General features: G+C 44.8%; 1 protein-coding gene across 8 annotated transcripts in view; it reads left to right on the top strand.

Moving 5' to 3' along the window:
- The window catches only part of LOC114637200 (E3 ubiquitin-protein ligase TRIM39), a 158,775-nt gene extending 147,962 nt beyond the window's left edge, over positions 1 to 10,813 (top strand). For 4 of the 8 annotated variants that reach the window (XM_028785420.1, XM_028785421.1, XM_028785422.1 and 1 more), the window contains 4 exons: positions 2,902 to 3,132; positions 4,657 to 4,679; positions 5,214 to 5,329; positions 5,850 to 7,767. In XM_028785420.1, coding sequence (XP_028641253.1) covers positions 2,902 to 3,132; positions 4,657 to 4,679; positions 5,214 to 5,329; positions 5,850 to 6,421 — 942 coding nt within the window. In that variant the 3' untranslated portion in view covers positions 6,422 to 7,767. Of the gene's footprint in view, positions 1 to 2,901; positions 3,133 to 3,613; positions 4,055 to 4,656; positions 4,680 to 5,213; positions 5,330 to 5,849; positions 7,768 to 8,651; positions 8,767 to 8,843; positions 8,945 to 9,024; positions 9,108 to 10,403; positions 10,530 to 10,681 lie in introns of those variants that run through there. The other 4 variants (XM_028785426.1, XM_028785425.1, XM_028785424.1 and 1 more) reach the window with 4 other exon arrangements.
- The last annotated feature ends 5,439 nt before the right edge of the window (positions 10,814 to 16,252 follow it).

The raw sequence follows: 16,252 nt of genomic DNA, 5'->3' as shown, positions 1-16,252 counted from the left end.
TGCTTTTCTCTCATCCCAGCCTCCAGAACTGGACTCATTAATCCTTTTAAAATAGTTTGTAGGAGCAAGGCTTGGTGATGCATACATCTCACCCCAATAATCAGGAGACTAAGACAGGAGGGTTGCAAGTGAGGACAGCCAAGACTACAGAAGACCCTGTCTCAAAAATAAAGTAAAAAAGTTTTAAAGTGTGTAGAGACGGAGGGTTCCCCAACACAGCAGACAGAAACACAGGTTTATGAAGTAGGCATGATGGTGCATACCTGTAACCAGAGGAGGCTGGGGCGGGAATCCCCAATATCCAAATTACAAATTCAGAGCCAGCACAGGCCAGTGAGGTCTATTTAGTAAGATTGTATCTCCTGGGTGGGGATGGAGTTTCTAATTAGCTACAGCGAGATCAAAATATTTAAAGTAAAAGTTCAGATAAGATAGCTTACCTATATAATTTTAAAGCAACTGTCATATCCAGTAACATCAGAGAGTAATTTATATTTATTTATTTATCTATTTATTTATTTATTTATTTTGTGTGGCAGAGTTTCACTATGGGGCTCTGGCTAGCCTGGGACTCGAGATCTGTCTGCCTCTGCCTACTAAATACTGAGATTAAAGGTATGCACACCACTCCCAGTTTAAAGTGATTTTGATTACTAATCCAACTTGTGACTATTTTGATCCTGACTTCCCTAAAAGCCTCTGCAGGGTAGTCCTGTGCTTGCAGCTTATGCGACACTATGTGATGCACCAAGTACAGGCTCCTGAGCAGATGTGTGTTTGACACTGAAAGCAGCTGTATTCTTGGTGACAAGGTAAAGTCTAAGAGAGGCTTAGTGTTTAGTGTTTTTTAATATTTATTTTTGTTTGTGAGTATATGTGTGCGCACACACCCATGTACACATTCTCAGAGAACAGAAGTCAACAAATGGTTATGTACTACCTAGTGTGAGTGCTGGAAACCAAGCTCAGGACTTCTGGAAGAGAAGCAAGCATTCTTTTGTTTTTCAGTGACAGACAGGGTTTCTCTGTATTACAGAGCTCTGGTTATCTGGACTCTTTGTAGACCAGATTGTCCTTGAACTCAGAGATTCCAACTCACTGGCCTGCCTTTGCCTCTGGGGTTTAAAGGCGTGGGCCACCACACCCAGCTAAGGAAGTAAGTATTTTTAACCACTCTGTCGTCTCTCTGGCCCCTAAAACATACTCCTAGTGAGTATAATTCATTAGGAGTGCTGATAACACCACACATGTTGAGAACATGTTTGTTCGGGACAAACGTGAGACTACATCCTGCCATTGCCTACCTGAGACAGCAACTAGTGACCCAGTAATGAAAGTTAGTCTGCCATCTGTTTGGTGTAGCTTTAGACCCATGACTGCCAAGTTCTGAGGCCCACTGGATTTTGTGTCACACACTATTCTTGAGCCTGAGCCCTGTCTCTCTGTCCACATCTTTCCATCCACTCTGCTTCTCTCCTGAGTTGATGCTTCCCTTTCAATCAAAAGACTTGAGACTCCTACACTGGGGAAGGTCACTTGCAAGAAGGCCTAAGGAAGAACATGCTGATAACCCTCAGAAAGTGATATGGTCCCTGTTTGAGTTCTAGACTCTCAAACTTAGAGGATGGTTTGTTAGAAGTAAAAGTATATACTGTTAGCAAAAGCATGTTTCAGATTTTGTACAATTAATTTACTAAAAATTATCTGGAATCTGATCTGGGTTGGGGAATTCTCTGTCAACATAAAAAAACAACTCATATAAATAAATTTATTCTAAAGCCAAAAATGAGAGACCATAGCCTTAAAACACAGATTTAGGTTACTCCAGATTCCATGTTTCAACTTGGAAACAGTTTCATGAAGTTTTCATAGTAACAGAACAAAGAAACCCAGAAAGTAAGGCACCTTTCAAACACACTAATAGAAGCAGTAAATAGGAAGTTATAGCAAAATAGAATAGTATCAACTACAGGCCTTAAGCTGTCTGATAACACTAGTCTTTTGGTTGCTGAAAACTGGGGATTTATTAATACATTTATCTTTTTACCTGATAATTACAGAATGTTAGGTCCAGCACAGAGGAAGTTGAGGAGAGGGCTATTTAGGAAGCTAAAGGTAGCCCAAGATAAAATGTAAGTAGGCTCTAGGCCTACAGCAGTCCAACCTGTCCACAGCACTGCTGTTCTGACCAGGCAGTCTCTGTACACACAGCCTCTTTCCCAGGAATTCTCAGTCACATTAGAAGTGACTTAGACTGTTTAACATGGTAAATGGGGGCATGGTGCACACACCTCTGGAGGCTGAGACAAGAGGATCCCAAATCCAAGGCCAGCTTGTGCTACAGTACAAGACCCTGTCTGAAAAAAAACAGAAATAGCAGCCAAAACAAGTTCAGCCCTAAAGTCAAAATATATGCTTTGTATTGACTCATCAAACTATTGCTGGCTCTGATCGTTTCTTATGTGTTCTCTTGTTTTCATCAGGTTAATGTCTCACAGTTATACATGATGGGAATCTTAGGTTTCCCAGTGTCTGTAATTTAATAAACTGTATAAGCCAAACATCAGAGTAGAAAATAGCAAATATATCTCTGATATCCATAACTGGATAGCATCACATCATTGAGTTCTTAAATCTTGAGTGTTTTATTAAAATATAAAGGGTTAATTTAGGCCAAAAAGAACACAAAACCCAAGTACTGATTGTTTTAAAATCTTCCCACTAATTTGCACTGTGAGTTGTCTGTTGGGGGCTTGCAAGTAATAATGTCCCTTACAAGAAGAGAAGCAAATGTGCTGCTAAAGCCTTCCAGTGACAAAGAAGTCTGTCCTGAGCCTGGTGGATCTGGGAGAGACCTCCCTCATGCCTTCTGGTCCTGATACCATCCTCCCTTGTCCTCAGAGACTGGTAGAGAGCCGCCGGCAGCAGATCTTAAAGGAGTTTGAGGAGCTGCACAGGCGACTGGACGAAGAGCAGCAGACACTGCTTTCACGACTGGAGGAAGAAGAACAGGACATTCTACAGAGACTTCGAGAAAATGCTGCTCACCTTGGGGACAGGCGCCGGGACCTTGCCCACTTAGCTGCTGAGGTGGAGGGCAAGTGCTTACAGTCAGGCTTCGAGATGCTTAAGGTTCGACCTTTGCTCCTGTATAGTTCCTCAGGTCAAATACAGTCTAGCTTTGTGCAGGCCATGCTGTCAGTGTGGGGTGCACCCTCTCTTACTCTATTTCTGTAATCCAGGTTTTTTTCTTCCAGCATATGTGCTAAGGGCATTTTTCTAGAGTGGGGCAGCTCAGATTTCTGCCATCCCTTCCATTTGTTTGTGGTTTTTTGGGGGGTGTTGGTTGGTTGGTTGGGTTTTTTTTTTCCTTTTATTTTTTGGGAGGGGGGTGTTGGGTTTGTTTGTTTTTATTTTTATTTTTATTTTTTCTAGACAGGGCTGTTCTATTTAATAGCCTTGGCTGTCCTGGACTCACTTTGTAGACCAGGCTAGCCTCACTCACAGAGATCCACCTGCCTCTGCCTTCTGAGTTCTGGTATTAAAGGCATGCACCACCACACCAAGACCATTTTTTTTTTTTTACATCTTTAATATCCTTCTGTCTTTTCAGAAATTATGTGCTTGACGCTAGAGAGATGGCTCAGTGGTCAAGAGCACTTGCTTCTCTTGAAGAAGACAAGGTTTAGTTCTCATCAACACCCATGTGGCAGCTTACAGAACTCTTTAACTATAGCTCCAGGGGTTCTAATACCCTCTTCTGGCCTCTTCAGACGTTATGTGCAACCCCCCCCCCAAAAAAAAAAGATAATTCTTTCAGAAGATAGAGGTCTGTTCTACTTAGAGATAAACTCTGCACTCAAAATTTTGTATATGCAGTTACCATTGCTTTCCAGTTCTAGAACTTAATGTACCTACTCCCCAAATGGGGTTGGGGGTGGGGAGGTGGAATAGAACCATAATATAAAGGATACTCAATGTGTTTAAATTGTAAAGTAGTCACTCCACTGCTACCTCTAAAACTCTTAAAATAGTCTTACCATCTTAAGCAGGTTTCTTATCTCAGAAAAGATGACTGGCATTTGAGTCAGTGAAGAATCACTGCACATTTACATGTACTTTTATGTTGCTTAGTATCTATCTCTGTGTCTTCATTTGTGTGTGCTTTGCTAACCACATTAAACTGGAAATTCTGCAGGGTGAGATTCATTGTGTTTGTCATCTGGATCCCAAGGAATCTCAAATCAGGATTGGTATAAATTAGTGTTTATTAACCAGTGCTCTAGACAAGGGAGTCCAGACCACAGTGGGAAGTGTCCTGTGCCACCCGGCTGGGACTGACTGTGCTGATCCTCACGATGCAGAGCTGTGTGGTTGGATTTGGAGGACAAAGAAAAGAGCAGACAAAACCTCTGTCCCTTGCATGGAGCCTGCAGTGTCTTTGAGGAACAAAGAAATGATATTACCACGCATTGTTATGGCCAGCAGTTATGGCATTCCATGAAAGACATACACTAGGTCCCTCGAAATGGGACCCTCAGTTTGCCTGGTGACTAGTTTGCAGATCTAGAACTGTAGAGAAGAGTGGAAACCTTTTTGCCATCGTGTTCAATGAATTCTAGGACCAATCTTACTTTCTTTTCTCTTTTCCTCTAGGATGTGAAAAGTACCTTAGAAAAGTAAGTGACTCTGTCTCTCGGGGTTCGGCCTTGGCTTAGAGACTGGATTTAGTAATGACTTGGAGGAAGCAAGAGGGGGGAAGTCATACAGTGTATGAGCCGGATACGGAGAAGGATGAACCATTGGTAGTGATCAATCTTCACCTCCCTCTTGACACGAGGCCATGCTTGGCCAGAGCAGTGAGAACAGAGCCATGTTCTGTTTATTCCTGTAGGTGGCTGTATACTTGTAGTACACAGCTGTGTGCCCGTAGCCGTGTTCAAACAAGATGTCAGAAGAGGTTGGGATCACAGGAGGGCAAGTAGTTGAGGGGTGACTGTCCATTTGCATGAAATGTAAGGCTCATTCTTAAGGTACAGATCTGTCAAGGGGACCACATAGCTCTTTGAGTATAATAAAACGAAGCAGCTATCTTCAAGGAGCAAGGGAAGTGGGAGAGACCTGGTTCTACTTTTCAGTAAAGATGACACCACTTGCATATTCAGTTGGCTACAGCTCCCCTGACCCTGCTCTTTATCTCCCATCCTTCCTAGATGTGAGAAGGTGAAGACCATGGAGGTGACTTCGGTATCTATAGAGCTGGAAAAGAACTTCAGCAATTTCCCCCGGCAGTACTTTGCCCTAAGGAAAATTCTTAAGCAGCTAATTGGTGAGTTGTTCCCAAACTGGCAGAGGACATGCAGAGGAGTGGAAGGTTCCCATCCTTCCAGTGAGCTTTAGTTTTCTTAGGCCCATTCCACCTGCCCCATCAATCATAGAGTTCAGAGAAGAAGCCTTAGGTGTCATCTGCTCTAAACAGGGACCTAAACATGGTAAAGGGTTCCTAACCCATCAGGTGGAGTGAGCATGGATGGCATTTGCCATCTTAGCCAGGAAAGTGAAAGAGGACATCGTTAATATTTATGCAGGGAAAAACAGTCACAAAACAGGACTATTTCAGGATGCAAGTTCCTGTTCATGCTCTCCCCATCCCCTACCGCCCACTTGATATGGCTCCTTCTCTCTGCCCTCCCTCAGACAGTAGCTTTCACTATTCTATTCAGCAAAAGCAAGCATGATTTCAGGTTAACCAACCCATAGTGTTCTGGGGACCTTGCAGGAGCCAGGCTTTGTATAGGGAGGCTGGGAAAGTGAGGCAGGGATGTTTAGCTATTCCCATCCTCATCTAGCTCCACTCTGGCTTCTTCCGCCAGCGGATGTGACCCTGGACCCTGAGACGGCTCATCCTAACCTCGTCCTGTCAGAGGATCGGAAAAGTGTCAAGTTTGTGGAGACAAGACTCCGAGACCTCCCTGACACACCGCAGCGTTTCACTTTCTACCCTTGTGTCTTAGCTACTGAAGGATTCACCTCAGGTCGACACTACTGGGAGGTGGAGGTGGGTGACAAAACCCACTGGGCAGTAGGAGTATGCCGGGACTCTGTGAGCAGAAAGGGCGAACTGACTCCACTCCCTGAGACTGGCTACTGGCGTGTGCGGCTGTGGAATGGGGACAAGTATGCAGCCACCACTACGCCTTTCACCCCTTTGCACATCAAGGTGAAACCTAAGCGGGTAGGCATATTCCTAGACTATGAGGCTGGAACACTGTCTTTTTACAACGTCACAGACCGTTCACATATCTACACCTTCACTGATACTTTTACTGAAAAACTTTGGCCCCTCTTCTACCCAGGGATCCGAGCCGGTCGGAAGAATGCTGCACCTCTTACCATCAGGCCCCCAACAGATTGGGAATGACAAGAGATGCAGTTTAATTGGGGTGAGGCAGGGTCAAGAGTGGTGGGCCTTCCTAACTGGCCTGCTGGAATATCTTGGTGTCTGCGTGGTTCCAGTCTTGAGCCATCTTGAGAAACCACCTCGAATCTGGGATGGTTTGTGTGAAGGAGTAAAGATAGGACTGGGCTGCATGACCGAGCACAGATGAGTGTCCCTCCTTACTGTAGTAGGAGAGTGGACTCCCAGGGGATTGTACTCTGATGTCCTGCAGGTTTCCTACTGCACAAGAACAGGTTGAGAAAGCAAAAGGCTTTCCAGAAACAAAGTTTTTAGGAAAGGGTTTTAACTTGCTTAAAATTCAGGAAACAGAAACCTTTAAAAGGCTTCTGTGACTCAGCCTTGTTCCTTGTGGGAGCGCATAGGGATCTGTATACCTCTGTGTTGGGAAGATGAGTGGCAGTTGCTGTCATGAGTCTGGAAGTTGAAGGGCTTTTCTGGGGTCAGAGATTGAGCATTAAAGTTAGAAGGATCAGGGAAGAGGCTGAAGGAATGTTTCTAGAATGAATGAAGGGAAGGGGGATTTCTTTGGTCTCTTTTCTTCTTAGGGTAATGCTATCATTACCCATAGGATTAGCCAGAGGTTCAGATTTGGGGAGAAGGAAAGGATGGGGAGAAAGGAGAATCCATGTCCCAAAGGCTTGGGTTATTCCTGTTTCCTGCAGTTGACTGTCTCTAAAAAGTAGGCTCTTCTTGCTCCCTTCTAAAGGCAAGATGGAAGCAATCCTGCAAGACATACATCTGCTCTTCCATTGTTTCTCAAAGCAACTTGGAGAGGAGTCAGATACTAGAGGCAAGAGAAAGGTATAGCCAAAGCCTTGGCCTTAAAGAATGTTACTAAGTAGCTATTCCCAAGTTGTCCACCTTGTCCCCTGGCTCAAATATCTAAGGAAAGAAGGGAAGGCAACAGAGTCTTTCTCACCCCACGAGAACAGGGTAGAAGAGGGTGGTTTGTGTAGCAAAGGGCCAGAAGACAGCTAAGCTTCTATTTCTATCCTTCACCCTTTGACATTCCCCTTTTCAGAGAATGTAAATTATCTTAATTTTAGGCCAAAATAAACAACTGATAGGGTACATATTTTGTCACAAAAGGTAACGTGATGCATGCCAAACCAAACAACCTGGATTATCTGTTGCCTGGGTAATCTTCACACAAGACTGAGACAAACTGCATTGAGGGCATTCAGTTCCTCCTACCACCTCAACAGGACTTTGTCCACTCTCCTCTTACCTTTGTGCCTTGACTGTGGTTCTTTGTGGCAAGATAATTTGGTTGGTGAAAATATGGAACAAAGGATCCACTAATGTGATATCTTGAGTTGTGTGGTAATTTGGTAGTGGCCTTATGTGAGAATGGATGAGTGTGGAAGCTATGTTCTCAGGTCTCACTCTATCCTTAATGGAGGTTTGGGTGAGCGGCTTAGGAATCCACATTTTAATACACTTCCCTCATTTGACTCTGAAGGTCCATAAAACAACACCCAGGGTAAGTTTCAACTAATTGCCTTGTTCTGAGCTGGAAGCCTGGTTCTCCACCCATTCTGGCAGGCGCCCTAAAAGACAGGAAGAGATCTCTGCCTTCCTCAACTTGGGTTTTGGCTTGGATCCCCCTCTGCTTCTGATCTTGGATGATCTTAGCCAGTAACTGGGTGCTGCTGTCTTTTTTTTTTTTTTTTTCAGCAAGTGCCTTTAATAAGAAGAAGTGGGAGATGGGCTAGGAGCTCTTTGCTCAGGGATGTTTTGTCCTGTTAACTTACTATTTTTGGGACAGAGTCTGCCAATATAGCCCATAATTCATAGCCTGTAATTCAGGATAATCCTCCCTCAACCTCCCCAGTGATGAGATAGTAAGAATATAATACCAATTATTCTGGGCATTGTCTGTTTTGTTATATCAGTCCATAGATGTCCCAAGCATATACCTTTGGCTTCAGGAAAGTAAGACAGAAAGTCTAATCCATTGTCCACCTCAAACAATCCTCTTTCCAACCACCATACAGTAAAAGACCGGACTTCTTTATGTTTCACTATTTTAAGATCCTTTACTTGCTCCACTGGGCCCTACCTAGTAAATACATGAGGAATACCAAGCTAGGGCCGCCTGCCGGGGAAGGATGCACACACAGGACCGGTGAGTGGGATTGTCTGGTCTCTGACAAGGGTGGTGGCAGGACTGCGGCCCCTGCACTACAGTTCCCAGCAGGCCTTGCGCACGTCTGGGGCAGGACATCCGCAAGGAGGGGCTGACACTCATGGCGGGCCCAGTGAAGGACCGGGAGGCCTTCCAGAGACTCAGCTTCCTGTACCAGGTGAGACAGTGCTCGGGGTGGGTGGCAGTCCGGTGCTGCGGCCGAGGACTGACCCAGATGGCCGTCTTTGTCCCCAGGCTGCACACTGCGTCCTCTCTGAGAACCCCGAGAACCAGGCACTGGCTAGGTTTTACTGCCACACAGAGAAGACCATCGCGAAGCGGCTGGTCCTGCGGCAGTAAGGCACAGGCTAGCGGGCGGGACCCGGGCGCGGGCTGGCAGGCAGGCAGGCAGCGACCTCCTCTCCTCCTCACCCAGGGACCCCTCTGTGAAGAGGACGCTCTGTCGCAGCTGCTCCTCTCTCCTCATCCCGGGCCTCACCTGCACGCAGCGCCAGAGACGTGAGTGCTGCCCCAGAAACACTTATGCGGTGGGGACACTGGAGGACTGGTCAGGGCCCAGCAGCTCCTCCTGGAGGTGGAGACTATGCAAGTTGTCTTGTCCCTAAGATCATCTTGGACTACATGACACTCTAGTTTAAAAAAACAAAACAATTTCGTTATTTAATTCCTAGGGTGCATTAAGTACTACTTCCTGGCTGAGTGGGTTGTGGAGTTTCACGCCTTTTATCCCAGCACTTGGGAGGTAGAAGCAGGTGAATCTCATGAGCCTAGCCTGATCTACATAATCCAGACCGGCCAGGGCTGCACAAAGAAACCCTGTCTCAAACAAAACCACATACCATCTCTTTGCTTTTGATTTTCAATTTTTATTTTATTTGTTTTTATTTTTGACACAAGTGTCACAGTATCCCAGGCTGGCCTCCAATTCCCTGCAGTCTCCTGCCCTCGCATCCCAAGCTAGGATTACAAGCATGAGACAGCACACCCAGCTACTAGAGTAGTATTTTTAAATGAATGCTTGGATTGGTGAGGGTAGAGTGCTGAGTTACTTCTACCAGTGGCAGGGAGGAAGGTATGTTCATGATAGACAAGAGTCAGACACTCTAGACGTTGGGATTCCCACAGGAGAGAACGTGTGCTGGGAGATGGTTCAGTGGGTAAGGTGCCCATAAGCTTAAGCATGAGGGCCTGACTTCAGATCTCCAGCACCTGTGTACAGTAGGGTGTGACCCCAGCCTTGGAGAGCAAGTGGGAGACATACAGATCCTGGGGACCTCTCTGGCCAGGCAGGCTAGCTGAAAACATCTAGTTCCAGGTTCAGTGAGAGACCCTGTTCCAAAAGACATGGTGGAACATGGTATAGGAAGACAGCCAAACTAGATTTCTGTCCTCCAACATATATACCTAGATGAGTGCTCCTGTACATAGTACTCATGCATATAACACAAACACGTATACATGTATACAATATGAATAAATAAAAATAAGGAATTTTAAAAAGAGAATCTGTGCTATAGGAAAATGAATACTCAGGAGACTGGAGTTTGAGACAGGCAAGATAGAGGTGAGACTGGACAGGAAGTTAGACTGTGTTAAAGAGTTTGAACATCACCTTAGAGTTCCAAGGGATTGGTATGTATACAGGCCTCCCACACACATCAGATCTGCATTCCAAGTGCAGACGGAATGGAATCTCTATTGATGGTGGAAGAAAAACTTCATACATAGAAAAAAGCAAAACCTATTTCTCAGAAACCTAGGGCGCACTCTTCTCCTTTCCCATTCATGCCACAGGCCGAAAGGGACAGCGCTGGACAGTACAAACCTGTCTGACATGCCTGCGAAGCCAGCGGTTCCTCAATGACCCCAAGCATCTGCTCTGGGGCGACAGGCCTGAAGCCCAGCTGGAAAATCAGGCCGGTGAGCGGTGGTACGGAAAGATGAGGGAGCCTCTAAGAGATAGGACGGTGGAGAGCGTAGAACTGAAAGGGAAGGGAGGTGAGCCCGATTAAAGTAAGGGATGCCACAATCTTAGGAAACTAATAATCCTCTGATTCTCCTCCACTATCTAGATTTCAAACCATCAGAGCCCCTGCCAGACACAGCCAGCCTCCCTAAGGAGAACATGCAGACTCAGGCTTTAAACACCAGTGAATGAATTCACTCCATTTTCCAGATAAATAAAGTTGGGTTATTTGACTTTGTGTTCTGTGGTATTTCAACTGGTTATGTTGTCTTCCTCTGTATCTTTTTGTTTTGTTTCAGTCACCATAACCTCTCCTTACATCTTTGTACTCCATGTAGAGAGTCCCCAGTTTCCGTACACCACTTGGTCCCATTAAGCAGCCCCTATGACCCCTGCATCCTCAGTACAATGCCGTGTTTGGAAATCAAGGGTCAGCATTTCTTACAAGATCATTCCCTCTATATTTAGGTGATCCTGAGTATTGAGAAGGAGAGACAGACACTAATCTGGGCCTACTCAGACTTGGCCAATTGTCTTCTATAAAATCATAAAGTAAATGGTTAGCGCCTGAACTAACAAAGTAAAAGGCGCAAAACACTGGCAGGCTCCTTAAGTATGCTCCCTAGGTAAACTCTGATGTCTTCTCTGATAATCTTTAGAGAGCCTACTCAAAGACAATTTTTTTTTTCCTGAGACAGGGTTTCTCTAACTCACTCTGTAGACCAGGCTGGCCTCGAACTCAGAAATCCACCTGCATCTACCTCCCTAGTGCTGGGATTAAAGGCATGCGCCACCACTGCCTGGCCAAAGACAAAATTTCTAAACTGACTTCTTTACTGCCTGCAGATTATGTTACCCCCAGAAGTATAGAAACAAAATTCACTATTCCGGAAGTAAAGTTTCTTCCCCTTTAATCCTGTGTTGCACTTAAACCTAATAATGATAAGAAAATCTCTTCATGGTGTGCCTTAACAATGATTCTGCTTTTGGGATTTGAAAGGAGTCAGCTCCCTAACTGCTCCAGAAGACTCAGTAACTTAGTGCTCCATTGGCCAATGCAAGATTCATCTCCCAAGGCCAGATTCTATGTGGAAGAGGCTGTATTGGGATGTGAACTTTCTTCAGTTTCCTGTGGACCACTCAGCCTTTCTACTAACTCCACAAATCAGTAAATTGTCTGCATTAAAAGTACTAAACTGGGCATGGTGGCACACACTTTTAATCCCAGCACTCTGGAAAGTAAAGGCAGGCAAATCTCTGAGTTCAAGGCCAGCCTGGTCTACAAACAGATTCCAGGACAGCCTGGGCTTTGGTACACAGAGAAACCCTGAGTTCAAGGCCAGCCTGGTCTACAAATAGATTCCAGGACAGGTTCTGTTATACAGAGAAACCCTATCTCCAAAAAAAAAGTACTTGGTGTCCCCGTAACAATGCCTGTTGGTTATTTGGCAGTTCATTTCTAGAGTTGTGCTTAGCTGGATCAACTGACAGCCATCTGGAACATATGCTCTAAAAGCACACCTCATTTATACCTGCAGCCTACATCTTTAGCTCATGGTCTTTGGCTTCTCCAGTAAGCCTCATAGCTGATGGTCCTTGGCTTTTGCACACTAAATATAATTTGTGGATAACTTTGTGTGTGTAATCACACACAATGAAACATGCTCCAAATAGGATAATATCCAAACTTTTTTTTTCTTCAAGGAACTCTTGCCCAGTCTAACCTAAACTTCCTATGTTGGCACTGATGATTTTGAACTTCTGATCCTCCTGCCTCTGGTTCTGGGATGACAGACATTTACCAAAACACTTAGTTTTTTTGACCAAGCCAGCTCAGTCAGTCAACGGTCCTGGGGAGGGAAGGAGAATTAAAAAGAAAAAAGACAATTAGTCAACTCTGTAGCATGACCCCAGCCTGTTCTTAGGCTGAAACTGGCTAAGTCATAAAGTAGTAAAAGGACAAAGGAAGCATAGACTAGGTAGGTAAGGAGCAAACCAAGCATAGACAATAGGTCCCAAGATTACAGTATTCAGGGTCTTAACAAGACCTATCAAGATACAAAGAACACATTCCTCATCTGTATTCATCTTGAGCCTACTTCCAAGTGAGTCCTAGCACAAAATTAAATTCCTGCCCGAGGCCTACTTTGTTCAAGCCCAAAGTCAAATTCCTGCCAGGCCTTACTTCCATGTCCCGGCACAATGTCAAATTCCTGCCAAGTTTCTAGAAGTGGCCCCAAAAGCTTTGCACAGCTTTTATGTGGTGCTGTGGATTGAACCCTGTGCTCGCTAAGCAAGCACTCTATCAACTGATCTGCATCATCCCCATCATAGGAGCAGGAAAACTTAAGTTCTAACTTCATGGTTCAATCAAAAGATTCCTCTTAGCCGGGCGGTGGTGGAGCACACCTTTAATCCCAGCACTTGGGAGGCAGAGGCAGGTGGATTTCTGAGTTTGAGAGTTCGAGGCTAGCCTGGTCTACAGAGTGAGTTCCAGGAGAGCCAGGGCTACACAGAGAAACCCTGTCTCGAAAAAAAAAAACAAAACAAACAAAAAAAATGTGGTCTCTTGTGTAGGAGACCATTAGGATCAAGTTCCAGGTGGGAAAAACAGAATCTGGAGTGCTGGAGAGAGAACTTCACAGTTAAGAACACTTGCTGCTTTCGGAGAGGACCAGGGTTTGGTTCCCAGCATCCACATAGCAACTCACAATTGCCCATATCTCCAGTTCTGAGGATCTAGCATCTGATCTCTTTGGGCTCCTGCACACACAGAACACATGATCTCACACATACACATGAATATAGTTCCCTCATAAACCTTTGTGGCTTGTTTGTGTGTTCTGGTTCCTCTAGGAGCCAGCTGCAGTTGTATGTATATTCCAAGGACTACAGCAAAGACTCTCAAGCCATGGTTATTGTCAAAGAGTACTTCAAGTACAATAAACCTTTGGTTCAGCCTGGCACCCTGATCAGCACTGTAGTCCCAGCTGTTCAAGAGGCTGAGGCGAGACTAGCACTTGAGCTTGGAAATTTGAGACTAGCTTCAACCACAATCAGACCTTATCTCCAAAAAAAAAATTCTAACTCCAGAGGATATGGGTTAGTGTGTGCAAAAGTAGATTTCCTGTACCAAATCTGAGAACAAGTACCTGCATATGATGGCTTTCCCAAGTGCCCCTGAAAGACTCAATATTTTAAGATGTATGCCCCTTCAAAACTAAAAGAAAAGATAATGAGATTAGTCCATTTAAATGAGATCAAGTGAAGAACATTTTCATTCAATACTGATACAAAATTGATTATTATCTAACCCTTAAACTTACTCACTTTAAAAACTGGTGTTAAGAAGCCAGATGTTGTGATGCATACCTTTAATCCAAGCACTAGAGAGGCAGAGGCAGCCTGGTCTACATAGTGAGTTCCAGAAGAATCAGGGCTACAAAGTGGGGGTGGGGGGGGGGAGGAGGAGAAAAGAGAAAGAAAAAGAAAACCAAGACTGGGCTAAGTCCCCAGCCCTGAAGTAGGTGTGGAGGGAGATGGGGAAGAGGCAGAGACAGTGACAGGAGCATCATTACAAGAGAAGTGAGAAGGATCAAATGGTAGTGTTATTCCAAAATGGGAAAATTGGATTCTCAACAAAGGAAATAATTTCATTTTTGTCTGACCCACATAGTAGTATCAAATACTGTATGTGTACATACTGGAAATAGGTAAGGAGTTTCCTTTGGGGCTGGGAGCATGGTGTTCAAGACAGGATTTCACTCTGTAGCCTCAGATGATCTGAACTCATTATTGAGCCCAGGGAGGCCTTAAACTCATGATAATCTCCTGTTCAGGTAGCCTGTCAAGTATGGAGATTATAAGTTGAGCTACAGTATCTTGCTGGCTATAAGATATTTAATCAGAAGCAATTATAATACTTTTGGAGTAATAACAGCAAAATATATTAGAAAAGACAAGTTAGACCTGGTTCAGAAGCCACCTTTGCGGATGATCAAATTAGCTTCTCTTGGCAGACAGAGATCATTACAAAAACCACAACCACAACACACTCAGCTCAGGGAACATCAGAGACAGAGGGACAGAGGACTAGGAAATCTGTGAGATGTGTCTCTTAGAAATTATAGGGAAACTACACCAAGATAGGTTCACAATATGGCTGCCTAAACAAGACCTGAGGATTGCCAAAACCAACAGATATATTAAGGTGGAAGGAGGAAACCCCAGAGTCCCACACCTAGAAAGGGACTTTAGGCAAATAAGAACTGCTTTTAAGGGCTGGAGAGATGGCTCAGCGGTTAAGAGCACTGACTGCTCTTCCAGAGGTCCTGAGTTCAAATCCCAGCAACCACATGGTGGCTCACAACCATCCATAATGAGATTTGATGCCCTCTTCTGGTGTGTCTGAAGACAGCTATAGTGTACTCATAAATAAAGTAAATAAATCTTAAAAAAAAAAAAAAAAAAGAACTGTTTTTAAAAAAAGGGAGAATTAGTCTTCCCCAGGAATGAGCCCTCTAATGGTTATCCAGTGCAAAGAGGTCAGCCCTGGACTCTACTCCATAGGTTGTATTTATATATTATGTGTTTAAACATGTGTGTGTAACAGCAATAATCATCATAATAAATAATTTTATGATAATAAAAATCATGATCAAAAAGAGACCGTTTACTTGGGAGGGATTAAGAGAACATCAGAGTTGGAGGAAAAGGACAGAAGAGGGCTTGGAGGGAGGAAAGAGAAGGGGAAATTTATATAATTATATTTTAACAACGTTTTTTAAAAATTTAAAAGAAGGTAACCAAAAAAAAAAAAAATCAGTACTGGGCAATGGTGGCGCATGCCTTTAATCCCAGCACTTGGGAGGCAGAGGCAGGCGGATTTCTGAGTTTGAGGCCAGCCTGGTCTACAGAGTGAGTTCCAGGACAGCCAGGGCTACATAGAGAAACCCTGTCTCAAAAAAACAAAAACAAAACAAAACAAAAAAACAAAAAACAAAACAAAAAAAGAAGGCATATAAGGGAAAAGAGGCAAGTCCAGGGGTTGGGGGGAGGACCCTGATGTTTCCACAGTCAGTCAGTGCCCCCAGCACACAGGTATCCTGTTAGCAATCTGTCTAAACTCCACCCCCTGTTACCAGGTATGCTCTTCCCCACAGTTACCTGGCAATAGCCAGGTAGGCCTGGCCCACTATAAAAGGGGCCACTTGCCCCCTCCTCTCTCTCTTGATCTCTTGCTCTTGCTCTCTTGATCCCTCTGTCTCTTCACCTTCTCCTCCCCCACTCTCTCCATGTGGTCATGCCCAGCCTCTACTTTTCTCTACTTTTCTCTTCTCTTCTCTTCTCTTCTCTTCTCTTCTCTTCTCTTCTCTTCTCTTCTCTTCTCTTCTCTTCTCTTCTCTTCTCTTCTCTTCTCTTCTCTTCTCCTCTCCTCTCCTCTCCTCTCCTCTCCTCTCCTCTCCTCTCCTCTCCTCTCCTCTCCTCTCCTCTCCTCTCCTCTTCTCTTCTCTTCTCTTCTCTTCTCTCCCCTCTCCCCCTCCCTCTTCTCCCCTCCCCCTCCCCCTCCCTCCTCTCCCCTCTCTCCCCTCTCTCCCCTCTCTCCCCTCTCTCCCCTTTCCCCTCTCCCATCTCTCTCCTCTCTCCCCTCTCTCTCCTCTCCCCTCTCTCCCCTCTC

The sequence above is a fragment of the Grammomys surdaster genome, unplaced genomic scaffold (assembly GCF_004785775.1).
Source record: "Grammomys surdaster isolate TR1022 unplaced genomic scaffold, NIH_TR_1.0 125231, whole genome shotgun sequence".
In the NCBI taxonomy this organism is placed as follows: Eukaryota; Metazoa; Chordata; class Mammalia; order Rodentia; family Muridae; genus Grammomys; species Grammomys surdaster.
The sequence above is the reverse complement of the archived record's forward strand: the minus strand, read 5'-3'. Positions and strand labels throughout refer to the sequence as shown.